Below are 25,723 nucleotides of genomic sequence, written 5' to 3' on the forward strand. Positions count from 1 at the left end.
TTTTGACGTATGATACATGCATGCAATTGGGTAGGGCCGGGTCAGAGGGCAGGATTTCTTAATCCAGCACCCTCGTTAATCCAGCAGAAAACGCCGTAGCAAAAAGTGCCGGATTAGAGAGGGACGACTGTATTATGGAGGTCTGTTCAGATCATGATGCCTGCCTGCAAGACTGTTCTTTCCTACCAGACACCTTGTGGCCATATGCTGCACTCCATGCACACAACAGGAACAAATCTACTCCGTTTCTTCTCCACAATTCTCAAATACAGCTCGTGGCAAGCACTACACAGAGCAGCCGACCTCAGTAGAGTATTCAAAGCAGACAAATCGACTACATGTCGATCACTAGTCCATTCCTGTTCCTGGTTGGTGTCTGACTCGCCATCTGAAGCGCTGCAATTTTCTTCAGCAAAGGGCAATTCCTTCAATTTCTTGAGCGATTCATCAATTTTTGCTAATTCACACAATTCCTCCGCTGGCTCGTCCAGGCATGAAGCTATGTCCTCAGCGACTCTAGAGGGGTCTTTGACCACTGCCACTGGTTGCCACAGAACCATCGTCTTTTCTTCCAACTCTGACGGTGCTTGCTTGTCAGCGAAATTCAAACATGTTTCCAGAAACAAAATAAATTTCAAATTTATTTTCACAACGACGTACAATGTAGATCGTAGATATGCACAGGGCGCGAGGTACGGTACGATTTTCCCACTTCAGTATGCGAGAATGATTTTCCCGGGCTTTGCCAGCCCGGGCCCTGCAGTTCCTGTGAGTTTGGAAGCAGCGAAACACCCCATGGCGTACGCCGTGGTTTGAGATTTGCAGGTCAAAGAATCACGTAACTTCAATGCAATTTCAAATCCAAATTGATAGAAAATTCAAATATGTTTCATCTTGCGCCGCGTATATCTCTGGCTCAGTACATCTTGCGACCACCAAATTTTAGGAGAGCGTTGTTCAAGGCAATACCTTTCATTTGAGACCTCACTGGATCAAATCCAACGACTTTCAGATTTTTCGATACCACACCATTGCGCCAGGTCACTGATATGGTAATTATGTCCCATGACCATTGTGCATTGCACACAACCACTACATCCTGTAAAGCCTTCATGTTGAACATGTTCTTTTTAGGGCTGCGACGTGTAGGGGTTTGGTCGGGTAACAGGTTCGGGTATTTTTATCCGGGTAGCACAGGTACCCTATCGGGTATTTTATGACACAGTTTGTACTGTGAGTGTACACTTGCGCTACATAGAAAGTGTACAGTAAGCACGTAGCCGTGCTGTTTACATGCACCGTTGCAAAAACACCGTACACCAACTACCCGATCGGGTTCTCAGGAGTAAATTGCTACTCTACTACCCGATCAAATTATGGGTAGCATGGGTACCCTACTACTTGTTGAACCCCCTAGAACTTCTTTTGTTGGTTTCACCAATCCTATGTGTTTGCTCATGATCTGTGTTAGGGTCTTATGGACAGTGCAATTGGCCGTGTTATTGTGGAGCTCTTCAAGGAAATGAGACGGGTATGTTGTAGCTGAAGCAGTAGATCAAGTTTTCATTTTATTAATGACTTGCATTGTGTTTCTGGGATGCATGTGTTTTGCGAGTCAGTGGCACACACGTACTGTACACTTAGCTGAAGTACTACAGCACCGTCCATGCATGTGGAGCAGTGCATGCACGTGGAGCTGTGCATGCACGTGGAGCTGTGCATGCACGTGGAGCTGTGCATGCACGTGGAGCTGTGCATGCACGTGGAGCTGTGCATGCACGTGGAGCTGTGCATGCACGTGGAGCTGTGCATGCACAGCTCTGTGTATGCACTGCTCTCTGCATGCACAGCTCTGTGTACGTGTACTGGGCCTGTGCTTTCGCCCATGGGCGTTTACATGGAGGTGGGCTAGAAAACGGGACAAGAGTGTTGACACCCGTCACCTGGGCGTGTACACGGGCAGTGGATGTTACACTGGGTGTTCGTTGATATGCGCTTTTACGCTATAGTAGCAGTACAGTATGCTTTGTTCCTGATTGGTTACAAGTATGGCAGGTTGTCAGTTATAGCGATAGTAGTGCTGTTTCTTTTCTTCTTACGTAGAATTCATCTCCTCGAACTCTGAAAGCTGCACTTTCCCGCTTTGCCGACCTGTGTCACCTGGTTCGAGTACAGAAGTGCCGGTATGTCCTTCTATGTGCTGTGCTGCTCAAGTTGTTATGTTCTGTGCTGCTCAAGTTGTTACGTGCTGTGCTGCTCAAGTTGCCTTGTTTGCTTGTGCGTTGGATTGGACACTCAGTAGCTATGGCTTTTTGTTTGCTCAAAGCTGAAGTTCTTTCTTGTTGTTGTTGCCCAAGCTTTTGTATTTGCTTCTTTGCTGTGATCGTCTTCTCTGCTAAGTGTGGCTGCACTGTGAGATAAACTGGTGACAAGTGTTGTGTGAGATAAGAAGATATCCTGAAGGCAGTGACTTGGTGGTCACTGTCCACTGTTCATTTGATTTCATCCTCTTTTGTATTGTGTAACTGTGCTCTTTCACTAGGCAATACGTTGAGGGACTTATACCTGTCTTGGCACAGCTGTTGCAGCGTGAAGAGGAGACGATACAGGTAAGTTGTGAGTACTAATCACAAACGGGTTATCAGAACACATTGCAACCAAGCCCTGTTCGAAGAAGTATTTTTTTAAATTATAAATTTGTACTGTTCTGCCTACTTATGCAGTTGTCTACAATTGAATCTATCACTTCATGGCGAGCCACGTTATGTAACTGACATTGTTCAGTTCTCCCATTACTTTAGTCGATTGATGTGCATAGTTAGCAAAACTTCACCACGTTTCGTGAATCCCTATGGCAGAATGGAAGACAACGGTATCCTCATTGAGAGTGTTGCATTCTTTCTCTAGCTCTTTAGAGTATGATAAACACCTTGTCAATACTACTAGTATGATTATGCAGAAGAGTACTTCCCAACAAAGAAGTAGAATATCTATCTCCAGTGCAAATGCAGTGTACCTGTGTTTTGCCAAGTTGAACATGATGTCGGGTTTGACAGTTTCAAGCTTTGCGACCTTTTTATTGACATCTTTGTGTGTTGCATTTCAGGATTGTCTTTCATCCACCATGCCCAAGCTGATGTCAGTGTTTGGTAGATTCATGAATGACAAAGATGTGAAGGTAAGATTGCTCCCCTCCTGAAGAAAGTCCCACTATGGTTTGCCCGCGTATTTGTGATGATTCGGTACCATCAATCCTACAATGTAGTGACGGTGCAGCCGTGGCACACAGCCGTGGCACGCAGCCGTGGCACGCAGGGTGTTTGCTCCCTACACTAGGATACTCAGTGTTTTTCTGTCAATCGTCTGCACTCACAGGCTTTTGGCATTGTGGCACTTGCTGTACATTCAACTTTTGGGGTCGTTTATATTCAGGATGGCTTTCTAGGGGCTGCAACTGGATTCTTTTGCTTACTGGCGAGTGTCTTTCTTTGTCTTGTGTGCTGTGTGCTGTGTCTATTTCTTTTGTAGAATTTGATGACAATCCCATTGGCACGGTTGAACTCATCATCCGCGTCCGTGCGGCGCATGGCCTCTTTTGTATTGGCCACAGTGTGCCAGTACTCTCGTAAACCCAAGCACTTCTCAGCTCTGTTGGTGCAGAGGTTGATGTGTAAGTGCAGTACACATTTTGTCCCGAGAGTGGTGTTGCTAGTGGTTACGGTGGAAGCAATGAACTGGAAAGTGGGCGTTTAATTTCTTTTTGAGTAGGTCTCTTACTTCATTAGAGACGTTGGGCATTGCAAGACTGTGAAGGAGCATCTGACCTAGCCAGTGCGTGTTTGCCCTGAATTCATGTGAAGCCAGTAGAGGACTACTGGCACCTGACCTGTGTGATATGTGAGAGAGTGGAGTAACGTCGATATCAATCCGTTTTTTTGTAGTGCTACTCCCCATGTTGATTGTTTGACGTCTTGTGCACTGTTGCTGCTTCTTCTCTGCTGTTACTTCTGCTGCTGGTGCCATGTTGCCGTGTTGATGCTCATCATGGTATATTGGCTCTACAGCTATGGTGTTTCCAGGCCCGGCATTGGCTACGGATGGGTCTCTGTACCTTGGTGTACTGATGTGTTTGCGTCACTTGCTCGGTCCCAATCTACTGGGTGGTAATTATGAAGGAAGTGAGAATTCCACTGACTCTGGCCTCATCCATGATCGTGGACGGCCGAAGGAGCTGGAGGTTTCACAGTCTGAATTAGAGCTGGTAATCATTGTGCTGTGCTGTGTGTGTGTGTGTGCGTGCGTGTGTGTGTGCTGTGTGTGTGAGTGTGTGTGTGTATTGTGTGTGCTGTGTGTGCTGTGTGTGTGTGCGTGCGTGCGTGTGTGTGTGCGTGCGTGTGTGTGTGCGTGTGTGTGTGCGTGTGTGTGTGTGTGTGTGCTGTGTGCTGTGTGCTGTGTGTGTGTGTGTGTGTGCTGTGTGTGTGCGTGTGTGTGTGTGTGTTTGTGCGGTGTGTGTGTGTGTGTGTGTGTGTGTGTGTGTGCGCACGTGTTGTGCTCTTGCGTTGGTGCGTGAATATGTGTCACAGAGTGGGTGTAATGACTTCCCCAATGATTTCCCCAATCACTTTAGTTTGATGATATGCATGTTGACTTGCCCGTACAAGTGGCTTTTTCCATCGTGAACATGGCATACTTGATCAAATCCAGCAAAACCTGGAGACCAGGAGTCGTGAAGTGCTTGTTACGTGGCTTTCATGTTAGTTTTACCTCGATGTATTCATGGTTCCTTATTGCATCTGACTTTATCTTATTTTGCCTTTGTGCCAATCACAGCTATATAATGTGTGTGTTTGTGTGTGTGTGTGTGTGTGTGTGTGTGTGTGTGTGTGTGTGTGTGTGTGTGTGTGTGTGTGTGTTTGGTTGCCTGTTACTGCAGGCCTTCAGCCTTTTGCTGTATTGCAGCCAGCACTCCGACCATAACGTTATCACAGCCTCTCTTGAGACCCTACAACAGCTGCTCCGTCAGCCCCCTGTTCTGCTACGCAAGTGGCTGGTTACGGCGGGTCACAAGATGGGTGCCAATGAAGCCTTTGTCCAGTCGGATGTAGCCAGTCAGTTGGCACTAGCATGTCGCCTATGTGCGAGTACTCGTCTTGCTATACCTGGGCAAATGGATGCCTCATCATTGGGTGGCAGTTCTATGGATTTAAATGCATCTATTGACAGCAATGCGTTGGCTGATTCTTTTATTGAAGTGGAGATGGCGCTGGCATTGGAGAATGACGATACCGATGGTCCAGTGGCCAAAGCAGAGAATCTAGATGCCCCCATGGCACAGCTTACTGGTGTTACGCCATTGTCTATTGGTGTGCAACCAGCTGAATCTGTAACCCCTCCACCAGCAGATGACTCAACATCGGTGCACCTGAGTGCTGAAACGTCTTCTTACTGGCCTTGGCAACAGAACGAGCAGGATGCTTTTCGCATCCCAGTGGTATTCGCTGTTAATCTCCTCTCCTCGTCTTTCCTGCTTAGCGGCCAAGCCGGTGGACTGATTAATGATCGTAAAGTGCGTGTCAGCGTCAAGTCCCTGGCACTTTCCTGCGTTGGAGCTGCCGTCCACCTCTGGCCAGCATCACTTCAAGGCCATGTATATCCACTATCATCCTCTGCTCAGCAAACACAGGAGGAGCACTCGCAGCAGTTGCTACGTGATGTCCTTCTGTTCATGAATCACTCCGATCAGCAGCTACGAGGCAATGCCGTCCTTGTTGTCGGCCATCTTCTACCAGCTGCACTGTCTTTGGGAAGGTTAGTCCTGTGCAGCCACCTCCCAATGCCAGAATGCTCTCTCAATCCAAAAATCACCACACTCAATGTATCATTGTCGAGTATTCCCCAATTCATAGGCATGGCCCTTCTTCATAGCAACACCCTGTTAACTAAGGCAAGCGATCAAGAAAGACAGCAGGTAAACCGCAAAACAGTGAAAGGACTGATGATGTGAGGTATACTTAGTAGGGGAAATGTGATCGTCTTCTACCTGACTCGCTCACCATGCCCCAATTGTAAAGTTTGGGAGATATAGTATTGGAATTGAGTTGCAGCATCTTAGACCTTAGTGGTGGTAGTAACATCAGTAGTGTACTTGTATTGTTAGGAGAAAGTGATAAACGCGAGGAATTGTCCGTAAACTTCAATGCAGCCACTTACAACTTACAACTTCGCCATTTCCCGGATGGTCTCTTTACTGTGAATTGAACCGGTAAATCGAGGCCCCAAGTATTGGAAATGCTTAGAGCTAAGTTAGTCCTCCTTGTGGCTGTATTAAAGTTGCTGTCTCCAAAACGCTTATTCAAGCATTGGGGGTGACTTATAACAGGGGTCGACTGGTAACCGGTAAAATACCGTAATTTTCTGTTCATTCCACCAAATTTCCGGGCCTGGGCTATAATCGGGGTGACAAAAGGCGATCCTTTGCCAAAACATTTGCTGTAGCCCTGTGGGAAGCTGCTTGCCCTGCGCCATTGCAGCATATGCACACCTGGATCATAGTTAAGATGGTGGTGTGTTTGTGCCTTGTGAAATGCTTGCCTGTAGGGGTGATTTTACCAGTTGGTCTCTGGAAGCTGCACAGGGCTATGACACTGGTAAGTAGATCATGTACACACATTTCAAAATCTTCCAGGATGATTGCCAGCCTGTCTTCTGTGGGGAGGTTGGTTGTTTTGGGGTATTGGATAAAACTTGGAAATTTGCGGATTGGTACCAATTCATATAGTGTGTATTTTGATTTTGTATTACCGGTAAGTGTATTAGGAAATTCTCCGATCTGATATTATCAGGTCTCCACTTTTTGTAGTGGTAGATTTTTCTTGTGACCAGGCGAGACCACACGGCGCTTGCAGACACCAGCACTACTATGAATTGACGGACGACGTGAAGATGGCATCAGCAAGTTATTTCTGCACTTTCTCTCTGCTTGACATAGATGCATTCAAACTGGATGACTTAGTGGACATGATCTGTGTTGGCCTGCGCGACTCTTCGTCGATGGCATCTCGCATGGCGTGTATTGCAGTGCGCACTATCCTACCAATGTTAATGGATAGTCGACAGGCACTGGCTAGTTTGCAGCTACTGCAGGCCTTGCTACAGCTCAAGTCGGACACCTACTGGCTTGTGAAGGTGTGTTGCTGTCTGCTGCTGGACTTGCTTGTTCTTCTTGCACTTATTTCTTTTCTGTAGGGGTGAAACGGTTCGGGTAAGGAACCGGTTTTGGAACCGCCAGCTGAAAAGAATCGGGTACCCGTTCCGTCAAATTTCGAACCGAAACTCGAAAAATCTCGTTCTCGTACAAATACATGTACACGTCAAGTCTACTCAAGATTTAAAATGTCTTACCTTACGATCCCCACTCTTCCAAAGAGTTCTCTGGTCATTATCTTCTTTGCACTTGGACTCTCGAGATCTCCGATGTCTCATTCTTGCTCGTAAAAATGTTTTTTTCTAAAAAAAAATGTCGCGAACGCATTTTGTCGGTCTGGAGAAAAGAGTGCATGGAACCGATACCCGAACCGTGGGAAACAATGCTGGCATTCGGGTACCCGAACATGAAAAACATGGAACCGTTTCACCCCTACTTTTCTGCAGTACCCACGTAGGTGTGTGTGTGTGTGTGGATGTGTGTGTGTGTGTGTGTGTGTGTGTGCGTGTGTGTGTGTGTGTGTTTGTGTGTGTGTGTGTGTGTGTGTGTGTGTGTGTGTGTGTGTGTGTGTGGGTGTGTGTGTGTGTGTATCCGTGTGTGTGTCTCTCTCTGTGGTGTGTGTGTATATATGTGTGTGTGTGTGTGTGTGTATGTGTCTGGTGAAATCTGTTTACCGGTATTGTCTGCATATTTATATGTCCATGTATTATTTGTTTTGGTCATCATCATGGGCGCTGCTGGTTTGTTTCAAGGGAGTTTCGTCTTGCCCAAGTTCAGTGATTCTTCAAGTCTGTCCACTCACTTCAGTACATGTATTTTCTTTTCATGTTTTCAGGCTGAGCTGCTGGAGATTATGGGCTCACTAGACTATCAGTAAGACTTAGTATTACTTGCATGATCAGGCATTCTTGTGATTGTAAACCCTGCTTCTTGAATTTATTCATCATGCTCAGCTTGTGGTGTGATGCACTAGATTGCAAGTCGTTGTTCTTATAACTTCTGACTTGATCAGTTCACTCCCGTCTGGTCTTGTTCTCTCATTTCTCTTCGGCAGTGTATTCTTGACGAGAATTGGATGAACCATAAGATCCTTGTACCCGCTCTTTCTCTGTGCTTTCTAGGTTATTACACTTCCTGGAGTCAATGAGACGCCAGCAGCCAACATCGGTTCGACTTGCTGTAAGTACACTACATGTTTACTCCATTATGAAACCCCTTGATCCTATGGTCAATACCAAGAGTAGATAAACAAGAGTGTGCAACTCGCGGATGGGTTGGCCCACGGCGGAATTTTTTGTTGACGTAATCTTTTCGACGACGCACGCGCTGCGAGCCTTTTGGAGAGTTTTCCCTCGTGCACTTGGCTGGGCTTTGCACTACAAGGTCGGTGCCCAGCACGTGCTCTCACACTGCTCTGCGACAAAATCCGCGTTTCTCTGAAAAAAGGTGACGAGTACAGGATCTGCAGATTGTGCAGGAGAGATCCGGAGTTGCACACTCTTGTTTATCTACTCTTGTCAATACTGATCACACGCACTTGGAATGCTTTGTTCTGAGCCATCATTGTGTTCATCTCCGTGTGTAGCCAGAGAACTTCATGTACCATGTACCATTCTGTTCTGGTGATCCCTCTTTTTTGGTGATAATAGCTACTGGTATTTGTTGTCAGATAGGCACACTGCATAAATGATGCCTGTCTTTTTTTCTTGTGTTTGTGTGTGTGTGTGTGTGTGTGTGTGTGTGTGTGTGTGTGTGTGCGTGCGCGCGTGCATGTGTGTATGTGTTTCCCCATACAGGCCAATAGTATTCAGCAGCAGGTATTGCATGCCGTTGTTCTACCTCTACTTGGAGACAGTGATAGCCGAGTACAGAGCTGTGCTGCACAGACACTAGTGAAGTATGTGTGGGTGGGCGGGTGGGCGTATGGGAAGTGTTGGTCTATGTTATTGGTGTATAGCAGCTGTGTTGATTTACTCTGAACTCACTCGGCCATGTGGTGTTAACAGAGTGGCGTTGATGACAGGCAGGTCAACATGGGTCCTAGTGCAGGGAAGTTACAATGATCTCTTCTTTTTTTGCCAAGTGGAATTTTCTTTTGCTGTGCCTTTCCGTGATATACCTATCGAGTACAGACCTGCCATGTATACTTTCAGTAATGCTTGCAGTAGCAGTGACAATACAATCCTGACACTCTTACCCTTCTAGTTGTACCATGTCCTGGTTTTTATTCACTTATTGTATGACACACGGTAGGTGAATGAAAGCTATGACGTGACGACTCACCACAGCTGAGTACATTGTATTCAGCTATGGTGAGTCGCCACTCACTGTGAGAGCTGGCTGAGTCTGAGTGTCTCTTGCTGTGCTTTGTGCTGTGGGCTGTGTGCTGTGTGTGTGTGTGTGTGTGTTTATGATGGTGTTGCGTTGTGTTGCCCCAGACTTGTATCCAGGCTGTATTATGTTGAGGACTATGGTAAACAAGGCATCCTGACTACCATGGCTTGTCAACAAGCAGGTCAGTGTTCCTATTGAATTCACTTACGTAGCAGAGAGGTTGCAAAATTTGACAGTTGGGCGAAAATGTGTAAACAGCGCTGACCAGATTTCGTCGTGGGGTTATATCCTCTTTGTTTCATTCATGCTTCCGTCATTGTTTTCTTTCAATTGAAAGATCCCTGTTACGTTAGCCTTAGGAATAGCATGTAGGATTTGAAAATTACTGGTGAATAGTTTACATGCAGGTTATGGTTAGCATGTTTACATGCAATAAATTGAATGGTGGATTTTGTGTTGCCGTTTGTGCCTTTTTCGCTTTGTTATCAGAGCATCTTTTCTTGACGCGTTTATCCTTAAGGCAGCCTACTTTTGATTCCTCACTGGTAGTCTTGCTATCGTCCAAGACCAAAGCGGAGCAGGATATTGGTGGTAGTAGCAGTCAACACCCTCCAACACTACTGGCTGCACTGGAGGCTAACTTGTCACGGGTCTTGGTGGCTTTGAATCAGATGATACTGTCTGCTACATCAGTTACCTTGCAGGTAGGCGCATTCAGTTACTATTATTTCTCTGCTTTCTGGACTTTGATTACGAGTGAGATTCGAGGCTTGGGAGCGAATCTGTGTGCATCCCCCGTCTCCTCAAGTGCATGTTGTGCGTATTTCTGGATTTGAGCTGGTTGCTCAGTGTGTGGATAATGGTGCATGCGCTAGTAGCTTTTTGTGGTGCTGGTGCTGGTATTTGGAAGTGGTCATTGCGGAATCAGGGGCGTCGGAAGGTAAGTTAGGATGGTACGGTCAGCCATCTGAAGTACAAGTTACTCGTGGGGGAGGGGTTGCTGAGCCGAACATTTTGGAAATTTAGAGCCCAAATCAGTGCATTTTATTGATTCACAGGGTACTTGGGGCAAATAGTGGTACGGTCAATACCGTAGTGACCGTACCATGTCCGACGCCCCTGGGAGTGGTAACGTTATCTACTGCACGCAGTGCATGATGTACACGTATGTCTGTGTCTGCGCCTGTGTTTTTGTCTGTGCGTGTGTGCCCGTGTCTGCGCCTGTGTCTGTGCTTTTTCTGTGCCTGTGCGTGTGTCTGTGCCTGTGTCTGTGCCTGCGTCTGTGTCGGAGCCTGTCATGTGTGTCTGTGTTTGTGTCTGTGTTTGTTGACAGGTTATTTCTTACTTGTCCACATTTGATAACAAATAGCTGTGACTTGCTATATTGTACTTCGAGTACACTTGTAGTCTGTCTGATCATGTCACTGTTGCTCTCCTATACGCGTGTGTCCAGATTGGTGTGTGCGGTGCCCTGAAGGAACTCTCTGATTCCTACCCAGTTCACCAACACTCATCAGCATGGTGCAATGTGTCATGCTCCAAAGCCGGCTCATCCTCCTCAGCCTTGACCACTTCATTGGCACCTTCCTCAGCGAAATCAGCGTCAGGAGGAGCATCGCAGACTAGTGTATCTAACAAGTCTCAACCAGCATCTTCCTCTACTACCCTCTCTACTAGTGCTGACACCAGTCGTGGTAACAACACGGATAGCACAGCATCAGCCAAGTCAAAACAAGATACCTTGACCGTCAAGGCCGGTTCAGATTCTGCAGAAGGACAGGAGTCGCCTGGTAAGGTGCGGCGATTCTTCAACAAGTCCACTCCATCCACTGCTCAGCAAAGCAATGCATCTTCCGGTTCTGTGCCGGCTGAGAAACCTAAAACTGGTTTGTTCAGCTTTGTCAGCAGAAGTAAAGCCACATCGACAACCAGCGCCAGCAAGGAGAATGCAACAGCAGTGCTTGTCTCTAACCCTTCTGCTGCTCGCAAGGAGGTAAGCCTTGGTTTGGTAGTGTCGGGCGAATACACCTCGTTTATCTCACCTGCAGTAGTGCTGATCCCGCCTATACACCTGCGCTGAAATCATAGTGCAAGCCGTTCACTTGTCCTTGTATGGAGGAAATCCGTTCAGTGGGAATCGTGGGTTGTCATGTACATGTATGTTGTGGCAGAATACTTTTTTTTATCCCTTTGATCCCTAGTTGAGACATATGGACTTTGATTCTTTACTTGAATGCAAGGAACGTGTTGTGTTGTTTCAATCTTTTGTGCCACCTAGTGAATCTTGTTTCTTCTCCTGCTCTCTTTTTCTTGTTTCCTTCTCATGTTCTCTTTGTCTTGGCTGCTTCTCAGTCAACGAGTAAACTGCCCGAGGTCAGTCAGGCCGCAGTAGTGCAAGCAGAGCAACGTGAGGAGAACAAGCGCATCGTGTGTCAGCCTGGTTCTTTGCCTTTACTTGTTGCAATGATGACAAGTACGGCATTGGCACATGACGTACAGGCACATCAGGTAGGGCTTGGTTTTGTGTGTCTTCTGTGTGTCTTCTGTGTGTCTGTATAGAGAGAGAGAGAGAGACTATAGACCATGTGCACGATGCCATGGTGATGTCTTCCGGACACCCTTGTGCTGCTGGATGAGGACACCCTTGTGCTGCTGGATGAGGACACCCTTGTACTGCTGGATGAGGACACCCTTGTACTGCTGGATGAAATGCATGCTTTACTGATTTAAAAACCAGTGCAAGCACCCACTCCATCCTAGGCTCTTACATAATTATGTGTTCATTGTGCACCCAGTCTATTGTCATTGTGCCACACCGACACAACACGCTCTAGTCAGCTATGTGTTGTGTTACTTGTGTGTATTGCCTCCTGTTATCTGCAGAATGCACTGGAAGTTTGTGGACGTATGCTGTATGGTCAGGTGTGCCATACCTTGTCCAATACTCCCACACACCTGTTGAATCAACAGTTGAACAGTGGTGCACCAAGCAAAGCTGGCAAGGATGATGCCAGTGCTGTCCCCTGGCCGTCATTTAAACAACGTGCTCTTGTACCCATAGCGCAGAGAATGCTAAAGCACCTTGTGCGGTAGGTTAATCTGCACATGTGCCAGGAACACTGTGTGTTGTAATGCGTTCATGTTGTGTGCTGTGCGGCCTATACCAGTCCTGTTGCCAGCATTACTCTCTGTGAAGTAGTGCTCATAAAATACCGAGCCATGCAAGCATTACCTGTATGCAGGCGATTAGAGCTGATAGTAGTGTGATGTACTAGCTTGCAGTGCACCCTCATTGTGGCTTGGGTGGTGGTGGTATTAGTGGTGATGGCGGCAGTGGCGGTGGTAGTGTGCATGACTCTTTTTGTTGTGGTGATGGTGGTCTTAACTGCTGTGCATATCCATGATGATCTTCACCTGTACTAGGCTGTAGTTGCATGTGTAGATATCCGAGACTGAGACTAAGACTGTGTCTTGTACATGTATGATGAGTATACTGTATACTAATCCCATGTGTTTATGTGTGCATTTGTTGTAGGCTATTGAACATTCAATGTCATGTTATTGATGGTAAGGAGTTGCCGCCACTCTTCTCCCGAGAAACATCTAAGGTCAGTGGTGTTATTTGCTTCTTCTTAGTAATCTAGCAGCCTGCTCTCCTGCTAGTGGAGCTCATACTAGCACTGTGAACACTGATATGCATTGTGTTGCTGTGCCCCCCCCCCCGCTCTCTCTCTCTCTCTCTCTCTTTCTCAGTTGATATGATGACTTGTAGTGCTTTCATCTGCTTATTGCTATGGTTTAAACTTGTGTATTTTACATTAGGCTCAAGAACAGGCTGGCACACAGCCTGAAAAAGTGGAATCGTCTCAAGGACCTGTGGGTTCAGTTAGCCCCAGCAAGAAGCCATCTTCAACCAGTGCACTGCAGGCACCTGGTGGCAAGATGACTCCAGATTCAGCCAAGCCCAGTTCCAAGCCGACCGGTAACTCTCCGAATACCAAGGAGCAAAGTGCAAAGGAGGCCGCAGCTGCCGAAACCAACCCCAAGTCCACTCTTGGTAGCTTCTATCACTTGACGCATTATCGAAAGCTGTTTGAAGTGTGCAGTGGTGCGTACCGGAACTTCAAGGTGAGCGCTTTTGTGTTTTCCTCGCGTGCACGGTACTGGCTCATGCATCTATTTTGAAATAAGGAAAACTGTCTAGGTATAGGACTCCCCAGATCTGGACACCTTGCGACAGAAGTGTGCCCAGACCAATATCTCTAGGGCTGAAATGATTGTATTTCCCACATTTATGATCACCTGGTTGATGAGAATCTTTGGAAGTATACACATGTACACATTATGCATGTTTTTGTGACATAAATTCAGTCGCACACCTAAATATACAGGATTTTCATTGAGAGAGAAAACAACACTCTAAGCATACATTGTGGGGACGTGTGCATACACCAGAGTGTGTAACTGAGACAGTGTCGGCAAGTTTAATTCGTTGTTCACGTCATTATTGATGGCAAGGGGCAGTAAAAAGTGATGTGTCAGGATCTGTAGAGTTTGTTTGTTTGTATTGTTGAGTCTGCCAGATGTTGTTGTGCACCACGTACTCCTAAAAATATGATCCAGGTCCTCTTTGTTGACTCAAGGTGTATGGGTGCATGTGCACGTGTGTGTGTGTGTGTGTGTGCGTGCGTGCGTGCGTGCGTGCGTGCGTGCGTGCGTGCGTGCGTGCGTGTGTGTGTGTGTGTTCTCTTTGCTCTTGCTGTTCATACCGCGTTGTGCAGTCAACTGTCGATACGAATGCTGGTGACAAGTTTGGCGGATTTCTCCAAGCAACACTGAATGTGCTGTCCTTGCTGCTAGAGATTGCAAGCAGCTCAGATGTTGTCAAGGTAGGCATGCATATGTATGTGTTTATCTTCTTTGCTTCTGTTTGCCTTGGTGTAAGCTGTTGCGTGGTTCAATTACCAATTTGGTCAGCTGTCCAAAACTCCTTTTGAATATTTGTCTCCTTTTTGTGAGAGACCCATGTGTCAATTTTCTGGTATTGAGCACCGCACAGCAAAGTTCAGTGTCTGTGTGTTTGTGTGTTGGTGTGTGTTTGTCTGTCTGTCTGTCTGTGTGTGTGTGCGTGTGTGTACGTATGTGTACGTGTGTCTATGTGTGTTCTTTAGCATTGCGAGGAGATCATTGGGTTTCTAACAGTGACCATGCAGCTCAATGCCTCATCCACTCTTGTTTGTCTCCAACAGGTAAGTTGACATGCCATGCATTTCCGGAAATATCCTATGTACTTCGAAGTACATGACACCCTGTAGTTTTTTGGTCCAGGCACAGTACCTGAGTGGTCAGGGATTTTCATGATCAGCTTTGTACATATTCTCACACATTGCTAGGCTTGTATGTCTGACATGAACTATCCAGAAGTTCGGACCTTTCTTTTACTAATGCCAGGCAGCCTAAACTCTTCTGTCTACAGTGCAGGAAGACATGTCTTTCCTCGACAACTGCAACAATCTGCTGTATTGTACAGTGCCTCGCTTGTGGAGTACAACATGCTTTCTCTTTTGCAGAGGGATAAATTTAAATTGTGTTTGTGTGTTGTGTGTTGTGTGTTGTGTGTTGTGTGTGTGTGTGTGTGTGTGTGTGTGTGTGTGTGTGCGTGTGTGTGTGTGTGTGTGTGTGCGTGTGTGTGTGTGTGTGTGTGTGCGTGTGTGTGTGTGTGCGCGCGCGCGTATGTGTGTGTGTGTGTGTGTGTGCATGTGCGTATATGTGTGTATCTACAGCTATTCCGAGTGGTGTTTGAATCCAACTGTAGCTACAATCCGCCTGCACCGGCGTTTGCTCCCATTGGACTACCTACGTATGCAGCGTCTCTGTTCTCATCTTGTGTGGAACTACCTCGTAAGTCAGTTGTATCTGCAGCCATGTCCACCCGTGCCACAGTGGCTCAGTTGAGAGAACGACTGGAGGGCAGCATGAAAGCACAGAAGGAGTTGAGTCCAGAGGAAATGTAAGTGCGATCCTTACGCGAGTATTGTAAGTCCGCTGATACACCGCTAAGGAGCTGCATGTAGTGGTATTGCTGGGTGCTGTGATCTATCTTACATCTCCTGTTCTATTCCTCCTGTTCTATTCTTTCTTTTATTGTGGGTTGTGAATGGAGAGGTTCTGCAAAACGAAAATTCAAACGAAGTTTCGCGACAGGCCTTGCGAAAATGTGTATGAATTTTCGCACGAACTTTGTGTTCTGCACATTTTCGTAGTTTGCACTCGCCAAGTGCACGTACGCCATGACCCCATCTCACGAAACTTCCCACGAAAGTTCATTTCGCGTTCCCTGCAAGTTTCGCGTCCAAAGTTGCGAAAGTTCGTGCGAAGTTTCTCACTTCATGATATAGAGCGAAAGTTTGTACGTATTTTCGTTTTGCAGAACCGCTCTATTGTGTCAATTCGATGGTAGTGATTTTCATGGAAGTTGCGAATGTGCGCGAACGGTATCCCTTATTCCTTTTCCACGTAAACCATATGCAGCGGTTGTGTTTTGCAAGTCTTCTTTTAGGTATTTTGCTTCCATTCATGAATATCTGTGTATGCATGTGTGCATGTGGGTCTTTGCGTGTGCGTACGTCTAGCTCATGCGCCTGAGTTCTTCTGTCAATTTTGTTGTTGTGTGTTTGTGTTCCCATGTAGTGAGTATGAGCGTGGTTGTGTGTGTGTTTGTGTTCCTATGTAGTGAGTGTGAGAAGTTGTTGTGTTCTGTGTTCCTATGTTGTAATGTAGTGAGTATGACAAGTTGTTGTGTGTTCTGTGTTCCTGTAGTGAGTATGAGAAGCGGCATCTTCGCCGACGCTTCCCATCCACACCTAAGTGCAATATGGTAAGGTGTGCATTTTCTTTTGAAATAGTTTGTTGTACTCGTGGCCAAATGCATGTATTGCTAATTTGCTATTGACCCAGCAACAGTGACTCAACTGGAAGTGCACCTACATGTACAGTCAAACCTTACTGATCCGATCCTCTTTTGCCGGGATTGCTCAGCAACCGGTGGAAAATCAGTGTGAAGACCCCCCACCCGTGGACCCCAGTCTTACATGTGTTCGCCTATCCCAATATTCCGGTTTCCCGGGTGAACTTGAACACAAACACTTGTAGTAATGACAGCGAAGAGCTTTGGTTGTCTGGTGCGTAACCTATGTGACTACTACTGGCGTGATGTTGCTAGGCGTAGGAAAGGAACGAATATACATGTACAGTGTATGTGTATAATGTATATTACATTCAGCTGTACATGCTACCGGGGAGGATACTGTGTACGTGTCTACGTATACATGTACAGTCTACTGCACCACGGTCACTGTATACTTCTGAAGCACATGATTGGAGTACAATCATGTAGCTCCACGGCTGTGATATCGTTAGTTCAAAGAAAGTATATATTGAGCACCCCGCTTCTGCAGGTGTCTTGTCCAATTTATCAGCTGTTACATTGTCCTGTGTTGTTTATTCCCATTCTGTCTTATTAAAAGACTCACATAGGTTCCTGTATCAATCATTTTGAGCCACTGGTAGTGCGTGCACTGCATGTCTACATCACCACACACTCCACTAGTGTCCAGCATCAGATACTCTGCTTGCTCATGAGACTTGTCAACCTGCGCGTCAATTATGCTATGTTGGATGCTGACCAGGTATGTTTTGCTACCTACAATGATGCTCGTATAGCCGATATTGCTATACTGTTGTTGTCGGTGCTGCTGTTGTACTGCTAGCGGTGCTGCTGGTGTACTGCTAGCGGTGCTGCTGGTGTAGGCAGTGGCAGTGTTAGTGATGCTGCTCATGCTGCTGGTGGTATCCTTGCTGCTGCTGCTGCTGCTGCTGCTGCTGCTGCTGCTGATGTTGTTGTTGGTGCTGTTTCCAGTGCTGTGACTGTTGTTATCACTGCTGATAGTAGTGATGCTACAATGTACTGTGGTTACAAATGCTGGAGGGCTGGTGCTGCAATTGATGGTGTGCCAGAATAATATTTAATATTAGCCAGTGTCAGTCATTTCTTGGATATTTTTTTTGGAGAGGGTGGGGGCTTGTGAAAACTGTTAATCTTTACAGAGTTACTTTGCCTGTGTTGGCTAAATTACTTTTCTGGATTTACATGCTATTTCTTTTCACAGAAATTTGTGAAGTCCTTGATGAGACAGTTGAGCTATATTGAGCAAGGCCACTTTGTAAGGTCAGTGATCCGGTAGTTGTGCCAATTTCAGCGTTTTGATAATCTGTCTCAACCAGATATGCACATGTATGTTCATTCTAGCATTTGTAATTCTGTATCTTTATTGCATCTTTGGCTGTGTTCCTGTTCTGTTTTTCATGTGTTATATCTTCTTCATTTGCAACTGCACTGCACTGTGTGTTGCAGAGATGCGGGTGAGATCATTCCGTCCATGTTCCAGTTTCTCATCCTGCTCTCTTATGAACGTCACAACGTCAAGGCCATTGTTCAAGTTCCTCAGATCATTCAGCTTTGTGACGGTATCATGGCCAGTGGAGAAATGGCTGTTTCGCACGGTAAGCTGTGCAGTTTGTGTTATACTTGCACACCACTTGGTGATGAGAGTGAAACGCCTTTTTAGGTACAATTTGACTTAACGTTATCTGACTATTGGTGTTTGGTGTGCACATCCATACGTTTTACACTGGCACAGTTCCGGCAAGTGTAGATGCATTGCTGCAGAATGGCTCAGACCACACCGTGATTGCCAGCTATTCTGGACTGTATGTGAAAGTCACGTAATGTTGGCGTGTGCTGTAATGTTAGTGTGTTACATAGTTATACAACGCTTTCAGTGATTTTCTCTCTTCATTTGTTGCTGCTGCTGCCACTGCTGCTGCTGCCACTGCTGCTGCTGCCACTGCCGCCACCGCTGTTGTTGTTGTGGCTGTTGGTTGTTTGTTTTCTGTGTTCATGCTGTAGCTATTCCTGCCTTGGAGGCTATTGTCAATGACCTATTTGTACTTCAGTATGCTGGAACTGATGAAGTATATGATCAAGAGATGGATACTCAGCGTGATGCTGTCCTGGCTATGTTGCTGCGCTTGATCCAGCGGTGTGAGGTTAGCTTGTTTTAAAAAGCTGTGTCTGTTGTCATATACCTATAGTGCATGTGCATGTGTATGTGTATAAGTCATCCAGTGTATATGTGCTGCATGTGTATCTATGCTTTGAGTGTTTACTAGATTACAGACTTGCTCGACTGAATTTTAACAGGTCTCAGCTTTGTTATATGTGCGGTGTGGCAGGGCTTGAAGTTGTTGACGTTGGCGTTACGCCATTCTCACTCGCGACCAATCAAGTGGCAGAACAGGTCGCAGATGGTTCAGGCTATGCTGACTTCTCGCCTCTCCAAACAGCAGGTCAGTGGTCATGATGGATCATTTCTCAAGCACTGTTGTAATCTGTATATTGAGCTGGTTGTGGCTTTGTGCTACTGGCATGTGTAGGTCTTCTCTCTGTTCTTCTCCTGTAAATGTTCAGTCACATTTCGTGTAGTTCTTGCAGGTTCACATATAGTGCTCGCATGCGTTAGATGACAAATCTGCCAGAGGCTTTGGATGGAACGTCCTGATCACAACATTGTATGTTTCAACCAATGAAGTACCAGTGATGAGAATAATCAGACCTGTTTTTCACTTAATTGCCTGAGTAGATGATCGACCGTATAACTGAAAACATTGACACAATAGCAACCCGTGCTTACGCCTGCTGCTTATATGTACTCATTTCAGGTGAACATTGACAACATGGAAGCTGTGGTGCTCCTTCGACGTACCTACTCAGCCGTCACACCAGACTCTATAGATATCACCAGTGCTATTCGACTGCTTGTGGCTCCGGTCAAAATAGAGGTATGTGCGTGTGTGCATGGGCGTATGACACTGTACAGAGGTACATGTATGTGTGTGTGTGGGGGGGGGGGGGGTATGCAATTGTATGCTCGCATGTATGGATGAGAGTGTACTGTCATGCAGGTACATATACCTTGCATTTGTGTTAGTGTATATTCATATTTTGATATGAATACAAAGAACTACTTGTATTGTGTTTTGAACTTAAATTTTTTTTTAAGCCTTCTCATAGCGTTATCACCTTGTCCGTACTGCTGTTGTTGTCTTTGTGGTTTTCCTAGTGACCGGTATCTATTGTAAAATTGCCGTCTTTCAATGGGAAGTCGTTTGGCTAATTATTTTCTACATGCATCAATGTCCTTTGTTTCTTTTTGCAGGCTAGCCCGGTAACATTTCACAGGTGGTTGGGCACTGTGTTTGTTCTTTTTCGAGTGCTGATGACTTTCTCAAGTGAAGAGCAGATGTTTAGCACAATCCAATCCATGAGTTCTCTGCCCAGTCCATTCTGGTCTCTACCAAGCTCAGTTCAAGCGCCAGCCAGTGTTGATAGCAGTCAGCCCGCCAAAGTGAGTACATACCCATTCAATATCAAGTTGAGATGCTGCATGGTGGGGCCCTTATGACAACTGTTGGATTTCACTTGCTACGGCTGTAATAACTATTGTAGAAATGTACTCATTACTGACATTAGTTGAGGGAGTTGAAAAGGGAAAAGTAGAAATGTACATTAATACTAGTGCGGCACAAAGCCCCCGAGTTGGATTGTACTTGGTGTCTTATTGTTCCACAGCTACTGAACTGTTGATGTGACTAGAGGCTTACTCTGGTAATGCTATGTGCTAACGTGTATTCACATGTGACTTGCGTACCTTGCGTGTGTTGTGTGCAGTTCTTGATCTGTTTCTTGGCATCGGTCATGTGTCGTGCATTCCATCACATCCTGGTTGCTGGTGATCATGTACTCACTGTGGGCAGCGGCCATGTGGAGTTTGTGTGTCAACTCACTGGACAGTTGATGCTCGTATGGCAGACACTATTGCACAGTAAGTGCTCATCAACTAGTAGTGGTATTTTACTGCTGCTGATGTCTCTGTTACTGCTATGGCTGTTGCAGCTGCTGTTGCTGGTATTGCTGCAGCTACCTTTGTTGCTGCTTCTGCTGCTGTTACTGCTGCTGGTGCTGCTGCTGGTGCTGCTTCTGCTGCTGTTACTGCTGCTGGTGCTGCTGCTGGTGCTGCTTCTGCTGCTGTTACTGCTGCTGGTGCTTCTGCTGCTGTTACTGCTGCTGGTGCTGCTGGTGCTGCTGGTGCTGCTGCTCTTATGACTGGTATTGAGTGAATTGCATTGTGTCCTAGGAGCCTTCCAATGGCTGTGATATACATGTACCTGTGCAACCAATGTTCTATGTGAGGAGTGGAAGCACATACGCTTTGCAAACTCTCACCGTGGTATTGGTTTGGAGATGTTGCTGCAGAACCAGATTGCTTTCATCCGATTTATCGTCGCCTCGGAAAGACCGATCCAACGTGCTATGTCCTGTGCCGTGCCAAATAGCGAACATAGCGTCCTGACTCCTAATTGCTCCTTTATGACTCCTGGCCATGCACAGTTGTCGGGTGTGTTCTATCTTGTACTTCAGTAGTTTGTGCTAATTCACTTTCTGTCACGTCCGGTTCCTTGCCTCTTTCTTTGGGGGGGGGGGGGGGGTTAACCGTTTTCACCCATCGGTTGTTTGATGATTGTGACGATGAGCGTCAAGCTCGGAGTAGTAGCGGATTTCCTCTTTCCTCACGATGTCATACTAATACTACTACATTAGTATTTTTACACAGCCGCTTTGACATCAGGCCTATCAAACATTCTCCTTCTGTCAGACTGGACCGCTTCCAACTCCGATTATATCCTAGTGGCAAATATGACGCCTAATGACGAGGATGATGGGAGCGGGGTGTGGCAGATTGTGCAGTAGTTTAAAAATGGCTGGTGGTTTGTACCGGAACTATTGCTTGTGAAGAGTGTAATGTAGCTTGTGCCTTTCCTTTTTCTTCTCTCCATTTTGTAGGTGGCTTTCCTAAGTTGGCACAAGCGTCACAGGCGGTAGCAGAAGCTGAGAATGACTTCCTTCCGCAGATCAATGCCGTGGCACTGCAACTAGCGCACTTTCAACCAGTACTGCTGCTCTCCTGGTCACACGTTCTACTCTACAGTCGGTTTGATCGCTGGAACTACTGGCATCAGCTACTTGAGCCGGGCTACCGACAAGATGGGGAGGCACTAAGTTCAGACAATGAACAAGAGCATCAGTCTTCAACTGCAGTAGCCAACCTGTCCTGTAGCCGGTCGCATCGAATCCTTCAAGCTGGTGCTGCTGCTCTTTTCTCTCACTTTGTTGTGAGTTGAACATTAGCTGGTGGTTTGTGTGTTTGCCTGCCTAGTGTTGCGTATGCTGCGTGTATGTTAGTGTGCATGTGTGGTTGCGTGCATGTGCCTGTATGTGTGTGTGTGTGTGTGTGTGTGTGTGTGTGTGTGTGTGTGTGTGTGTGTGTGTGTGTGTGTGTAGTTGATGATTGTGCTTGTATTGCCAAGTGTTCATTGGTTATTACTTGGTAATGACCGGCGTTTTACATGATTTCTGTGTTGACGGCATCTGTTACCCATTATGCAAGCCCGCTAAGACATGGTGGTGCCAAGTTTGGATCCAAGGATGCATACATACTCTTACTTGAGGGATTTTCTTGAAATAGGTTTCATAGAGCATTGTAAGAGTTTGCATGAAATATTGATAGCATTCATGGTTTCACGGTGGACAGTGGCAGAATCATGTACACACTTTGCAAAGTTAGGTTTGGTCTTTTTCTAACCATTGACTTTTGTGCTTGGTGTTGGTGTTGTGTTTGTGCGTGCGTGCATGCGTGCGTGTGTGCGTGTGTGTGTGTGTGTGTGTGTGTGTGTGTGTGTGTGTGTGTGTGTGTGCCTGAATGCCTGTGTCTGTTTGCCCGTGTCTGTGCGCCTATGTGCTTGTGTGTTGCGTTGTGTTGTGACATCTGCATTGTGAATGCAATTGTTGCTGCTTGCAGTTGAAATTTGGCAACAGGAGCACTCTGATCTTTTTGAAGAGACATTGCAGTCTGCTGGTGTCACTGCAACATGAACCACCTGTGCTGCAACTCATCAAGTATGTCAACAGATCTTGTGTGTGTGTGCGTGCGTGCGCGTGCGTGCGCGTGCGTGCACGTGCGTGCACGTGTGTGTGTGTGTTTGTGTGTGTGTGTGTGTGTGTGTGTGTGTGTGTGTGTGTGTGTGTGTGTGTGTGTGTGTGTGTGTGTGTGTGTGTGAGGGGGGGGGGGGGGTATGCAGCTAATAATGCATGCGAGTGTAGATTTGGGTGAGTTTGTGCATGCAAGACATGTACAGACATCTAGGCTTGAGTCGTGTATTTGATCCTGTATTCTCAAGCAGAGCTGATGGACTGGTTGCCTTGTAATTTCTGGACAAAGACCATGACTTGTCTTGCATGTAATCAGGAACCTAACACTGTGCATGCATTCGGGTGTGCTTGTGTGCTTGTGTGCTTGTGTACTTGTGTGCTTGTGTGTTGCCTTGTGTACTTGTGTACTTGTGTGCTTGTGTACTTGTGTGCTTGTGTACTTGTGTGCTTGTGTGTTGCCTTGTGTACTTGTGTGCTTGTGTGTTGCCTTGTGTACTTGTGTACTTGTGTGCTTGTGTGTTGCCTTGTGTACTTGTGTGCTTGTGTGTTGCCTTGTGTTTACTTGTATCCTCAATGCACGATGTTCATTCTCTGCAGGAGTGTGCAGAACTCACAGCAGATGGGAAGTGTCTTTCTCAATGTCCTCTCGCAGCGTGCTCCGACATGGATCGTAGGTTTTGCCGTTTTGTTTGACTTTGCCGTGGAGTGTAGTTCTGATTATTGTGTATCGTGATATACAAGTTCTGGGTGCTGATGCATGTAAATGCTGTTATTGCATCTTTTTGTTAGCATCCACTTTTGTTGGCATCCACTTTTGTTGTTCAAGTGCAGTGTAAGCTAGCAGCTTAATTTCACGTTTGCCCTTGGGTGGTACAGAGGTTTTGCATAGTCCCCGTAGCCCTAAAAGGCTGTTGGGACATCGAAGGGGAAGAAAAGCAGATATCTCGCTTGCAATCTCTACTATATACATCACTAATATTAACAAGGAAGCCAGCCTTTGACCAATTCCTATTTGCTTTGCCGGAACTGTGTGTTGTGTTGTACTGTTGCAGAACTGTGTGTTGTGTTGTCCTGTTGCAGAACTGTGTGTTGTGTTGTACTGTTGCAGAACTGTGTGTTGTGTTGTACTGTTGCAGAACTGTGTGTTGTGTGTTGTACCGTTACAGAACTGTGTGTTGTGTGTTGTACCGTTACAGAACTGTGTGTTGTGTTGCACTGTTACAGAACTGTGTGTTGTGTTGCACTGTTACAGAACTGTGTGAAATGGCAGCATTCTCTACTGCAAGTCCTTGCTACGGCGCACTTTGGCTGTTTGGCCACCGTTCTGGAGCTGCTTGTCTGCTTGGTACTGCCATCGGAGCATCTACTTCCCGCGTTCCGTGCATCCATTGCCAAGCTAGCTGTTCAGCATATTGAGAAAGCTCTGGATTTCAAGGATGGGGTGAGCAGTCACGACCAGACATATTATACTGGCTAGCAATGCTCCTCTCAATGTAATGCATGAACTACAGCATGGAGGATTCCATGTATGCCCCAAAGAGTGTCTTGCAAGCTGCCTTGCTTGCTCATGTGCACATGAACTGGTTGTGGAAGTGGAAAAATGCAAGCCCTGTGTCGTCATAATGTGCGCCTGTGTATACCGTATTTTTCCGGTTGTAAGTCGACCTTGTACGACTAAAAATAGAAGGAGAAAGGGTGGGGGTCGACTTACAACCGGGATTCGACTTATAACCAGGTATCTTACAAAAAACGACCTGCACTGCATGCACGAGTGCACCATGTGTACACATTTTTGCCAGTTTATTGGCCTTTTTCAAGGATTGGGATGTTATACCTTCCACTAAGGAATGTTTACATGATTTGTTGATGTGTTAGTAGAAGGGAGTGGTTAGTAGTGCTTCTTTGGGTGAAAACTTTAAAACGCAGAATTGAGACCTCCGGATACGGGGGTCGACCTATAACCGGGGTCGACTTACAACCGGTAAAATACGGTACATGCATGTGTGTATGATACACAAAAGGCATAAAGGAGGTTTACAGAGTCCCAGTTTCTTGCACAATGCAATCATCAGGCGACTTGTGACATGTTCAGTGGGACTTGGCCAGCATATAAACCATAGTTTGGGGGTGGTTGGTGGGTATTGATTCAGCACAGAAAAATAGTGTGTATGACTGTACATGACGGTGTGTATGCACTTGTATTTGCCTGGTTTGTATGTTTTCTAGCAACTCAACTCACTGCTGTCAAGTAGCACGGTTGAGAAGTTACATGCATCATGCAAGTCACTGCCAAAACATTACCGGTGAGTTATAGAAAGATGCTCTGCTGAGTCATAGCTGCTCCTGCTGAGTCATAGATGCTCTTGTGTAAAATGACCATTGACCAAGTTCATACAGCTGGTGCACGGGAACAGATTCCATTCCTCTTTCTGTGTGCAGAGGGCCTTGTACGAAATGAATTATGTGTGTGTACGTTGACTGTGTCTTGTGCTTATTGGTTCAGTGTTGCGAATCTTGTTGCTGCGCTGGATAAGCTCAAAGCTCAACTGGCTGATGCCGATGATTCTGGCAAGGGTGATTCATCTGTATCTGACACCCAGGAAGTAGGTGCTCTTCATTCAACAAGTGCTGTAAAGAGTTTGGACGACTCTGGCAAGGTACAGTTTAGCATAGTTCTGAAAGTTGAAATAGTGTGTACGCCTATGTACTTGCTGGGTGCACAAGTGTGTACGTGGGCGAATCCCCTAGTATTTGTGGATACGCCGGGTTCTCATGCTGAAGGAGAAACTTTCATGCATGGGCAGCATTTCTTTTGTTGGTCATCATTATTATTTGCACTGGCTACTGAACAACTTCCTTAGCTGGTGGTAATGCGGACAGGCAAACTTTACTTTACTTTTTCCCGAGTATGTGTTTGTCATGTGCTGTTGTCACATGACGTTCATTCTTGATGCTAATGTCTTCATAGCTACTGGTATACCTCTCCTTTTCCTTATAGTGTTATCATGCGGTTCTCACTCTTTGGTTTGCCTGGTTTGCCTCTTTCACTTCACGGTGTGCTATGCTGACTTCCTGTA

The 25,723-nt window shown here is 46.2% G+C and overlaps 1 protein-coding gene across 2 annotated transcripts in view; it reads left to right on the plus strand.

Moving 5' to 3' along the window:
• Positions 1–25,723, plus strand: part of LOC135814574 (huntingtin-like) — a 57,238-nt gene that overhangs the window by 4,949 nt on the left and 26,566 nt on the right. For both annotated transcript variants that reach the window (XM_065327708.1, XM_065327709.1), the window contains exons 4-40: positions 1,472–1,531; positions 2,104–2,183; positions 2,543–2,609; positions 3,107–3,178; positions 3,529–3,670; positions 4,065–4,261; positions 4,934–5,808; positions 6,598–6,647; positions 6,989–7,185; positions 8,040–8,077; positions 8,326–8,383; positions 9,001–9,101; positions 9,643–9,719; positions 10,028–10,242; positions 10,992–11,531; positions 11,891–12,046; positions 12,422–12,627; positions 13,074–13,146; positions 13,361–13,666; positions 14,320–14,427; positions 14,710–14,787; positions 15,322–15,548; positions 16,358–16,415; positions 17,065–17,226; positions 17,707–17,765; positions 17,952–18,100; positions 18,507–18,646; positions 18,833–18,946; positions 19,319–19,438; positions 19,816–20,004; positions 20,328–20,481; positions 21,501–21,829; positions 22,516–22,613; positions 23,244–23,316; positions 23,899–24,087; positions 24,873–24,949; positions 25,150–25,303. In XM_065327708.1, coding sequence (XP_065183780.1) covers positions 1,472–1,531; positions 2,104–2,183; positions 2,543–2,609; positions 3,107–3,178; positions 3,529–3,670; positions 4,065–4,261; positions 4,934–5,808; positions 6,598–6,647; positions 6,989–7,185; positions 8,040–8,077; positions 8,326–8,383; positions 9,001–9,101; positions 9,643–9,719; positions 10,028–10,242; positions 10,992–11,531; positions 11,891–12,046; positions 12,422–12,627; positions 13,074–13,146; positions 13,361–13,666; positions 14,320–14,427; positions 14,710–14,787; positions 15,322–15,548; positions 16,358–16,415; positions 17,065–17,226; positions 17,707–17,765; positions 17,952–18,100; positions 18,507–18,646; positions 18,833–18,946; positions 19,319–19,438; positions 19,816–20,004; positions 20,328–20,481; positions 21,501–21,829; positions 22,516–22,613; positions 23,244–23,316; positions 23,899–24,087; positions 24,873–24,949; positions 25,150–25,303 — 5,988 coding nt within the window. The remainder of the gene's footprint in view (positions 1–1,471; positions 1,532–2,103; positions 2,184–2,542; positions 2,610–3,106; positions 3,179–3,528; positions 3,671–4,064; positions 4,262–4,933; positions 5,809–6,597; positions 6,648–6,988; positions 7,186–8,039; positions 8,078–8,325; positions 8,384–9,000; positions 9,102–9,642; positions 9,720–10,027; positions 10,243–10,991; positions 11,532–11,890; positions 12,047–12,421; positions 12,628–13,073; positions 13,147–13,360; positions 13,667–14,319; positions 14,428–14,709; positions 14,788–15,321; positions 15,549–16,357; positions 16,416–17,064; positions 17,227–17,706; positions 17,766–17,951; positions 18,101–18,506; positions 18,647–18,832; positions 18,947–19,318; positions 19,439–19,815; positions 20,005–20,327; positions 20,482–21,500; positions 21,830–22,515; positions 22,614–23,243; positions 23,317–23,898; positions 24,088–24,872; positions 24,950–25,149; positions 25,304–25,723) is intronic.

Source organism: Sycon ciliatum, chromosome 4, assembly GCF_964019385.1.
Source record: "Sycon ciliatum chromosome 4, ocSycCili1.1, whole genome shotgun sequence".
NCBI lineage: Eukaryota > Metazoa > Porifera > Calcarea > Leucosolenida > Sycettidae > Sycon > Sycon ciliatum.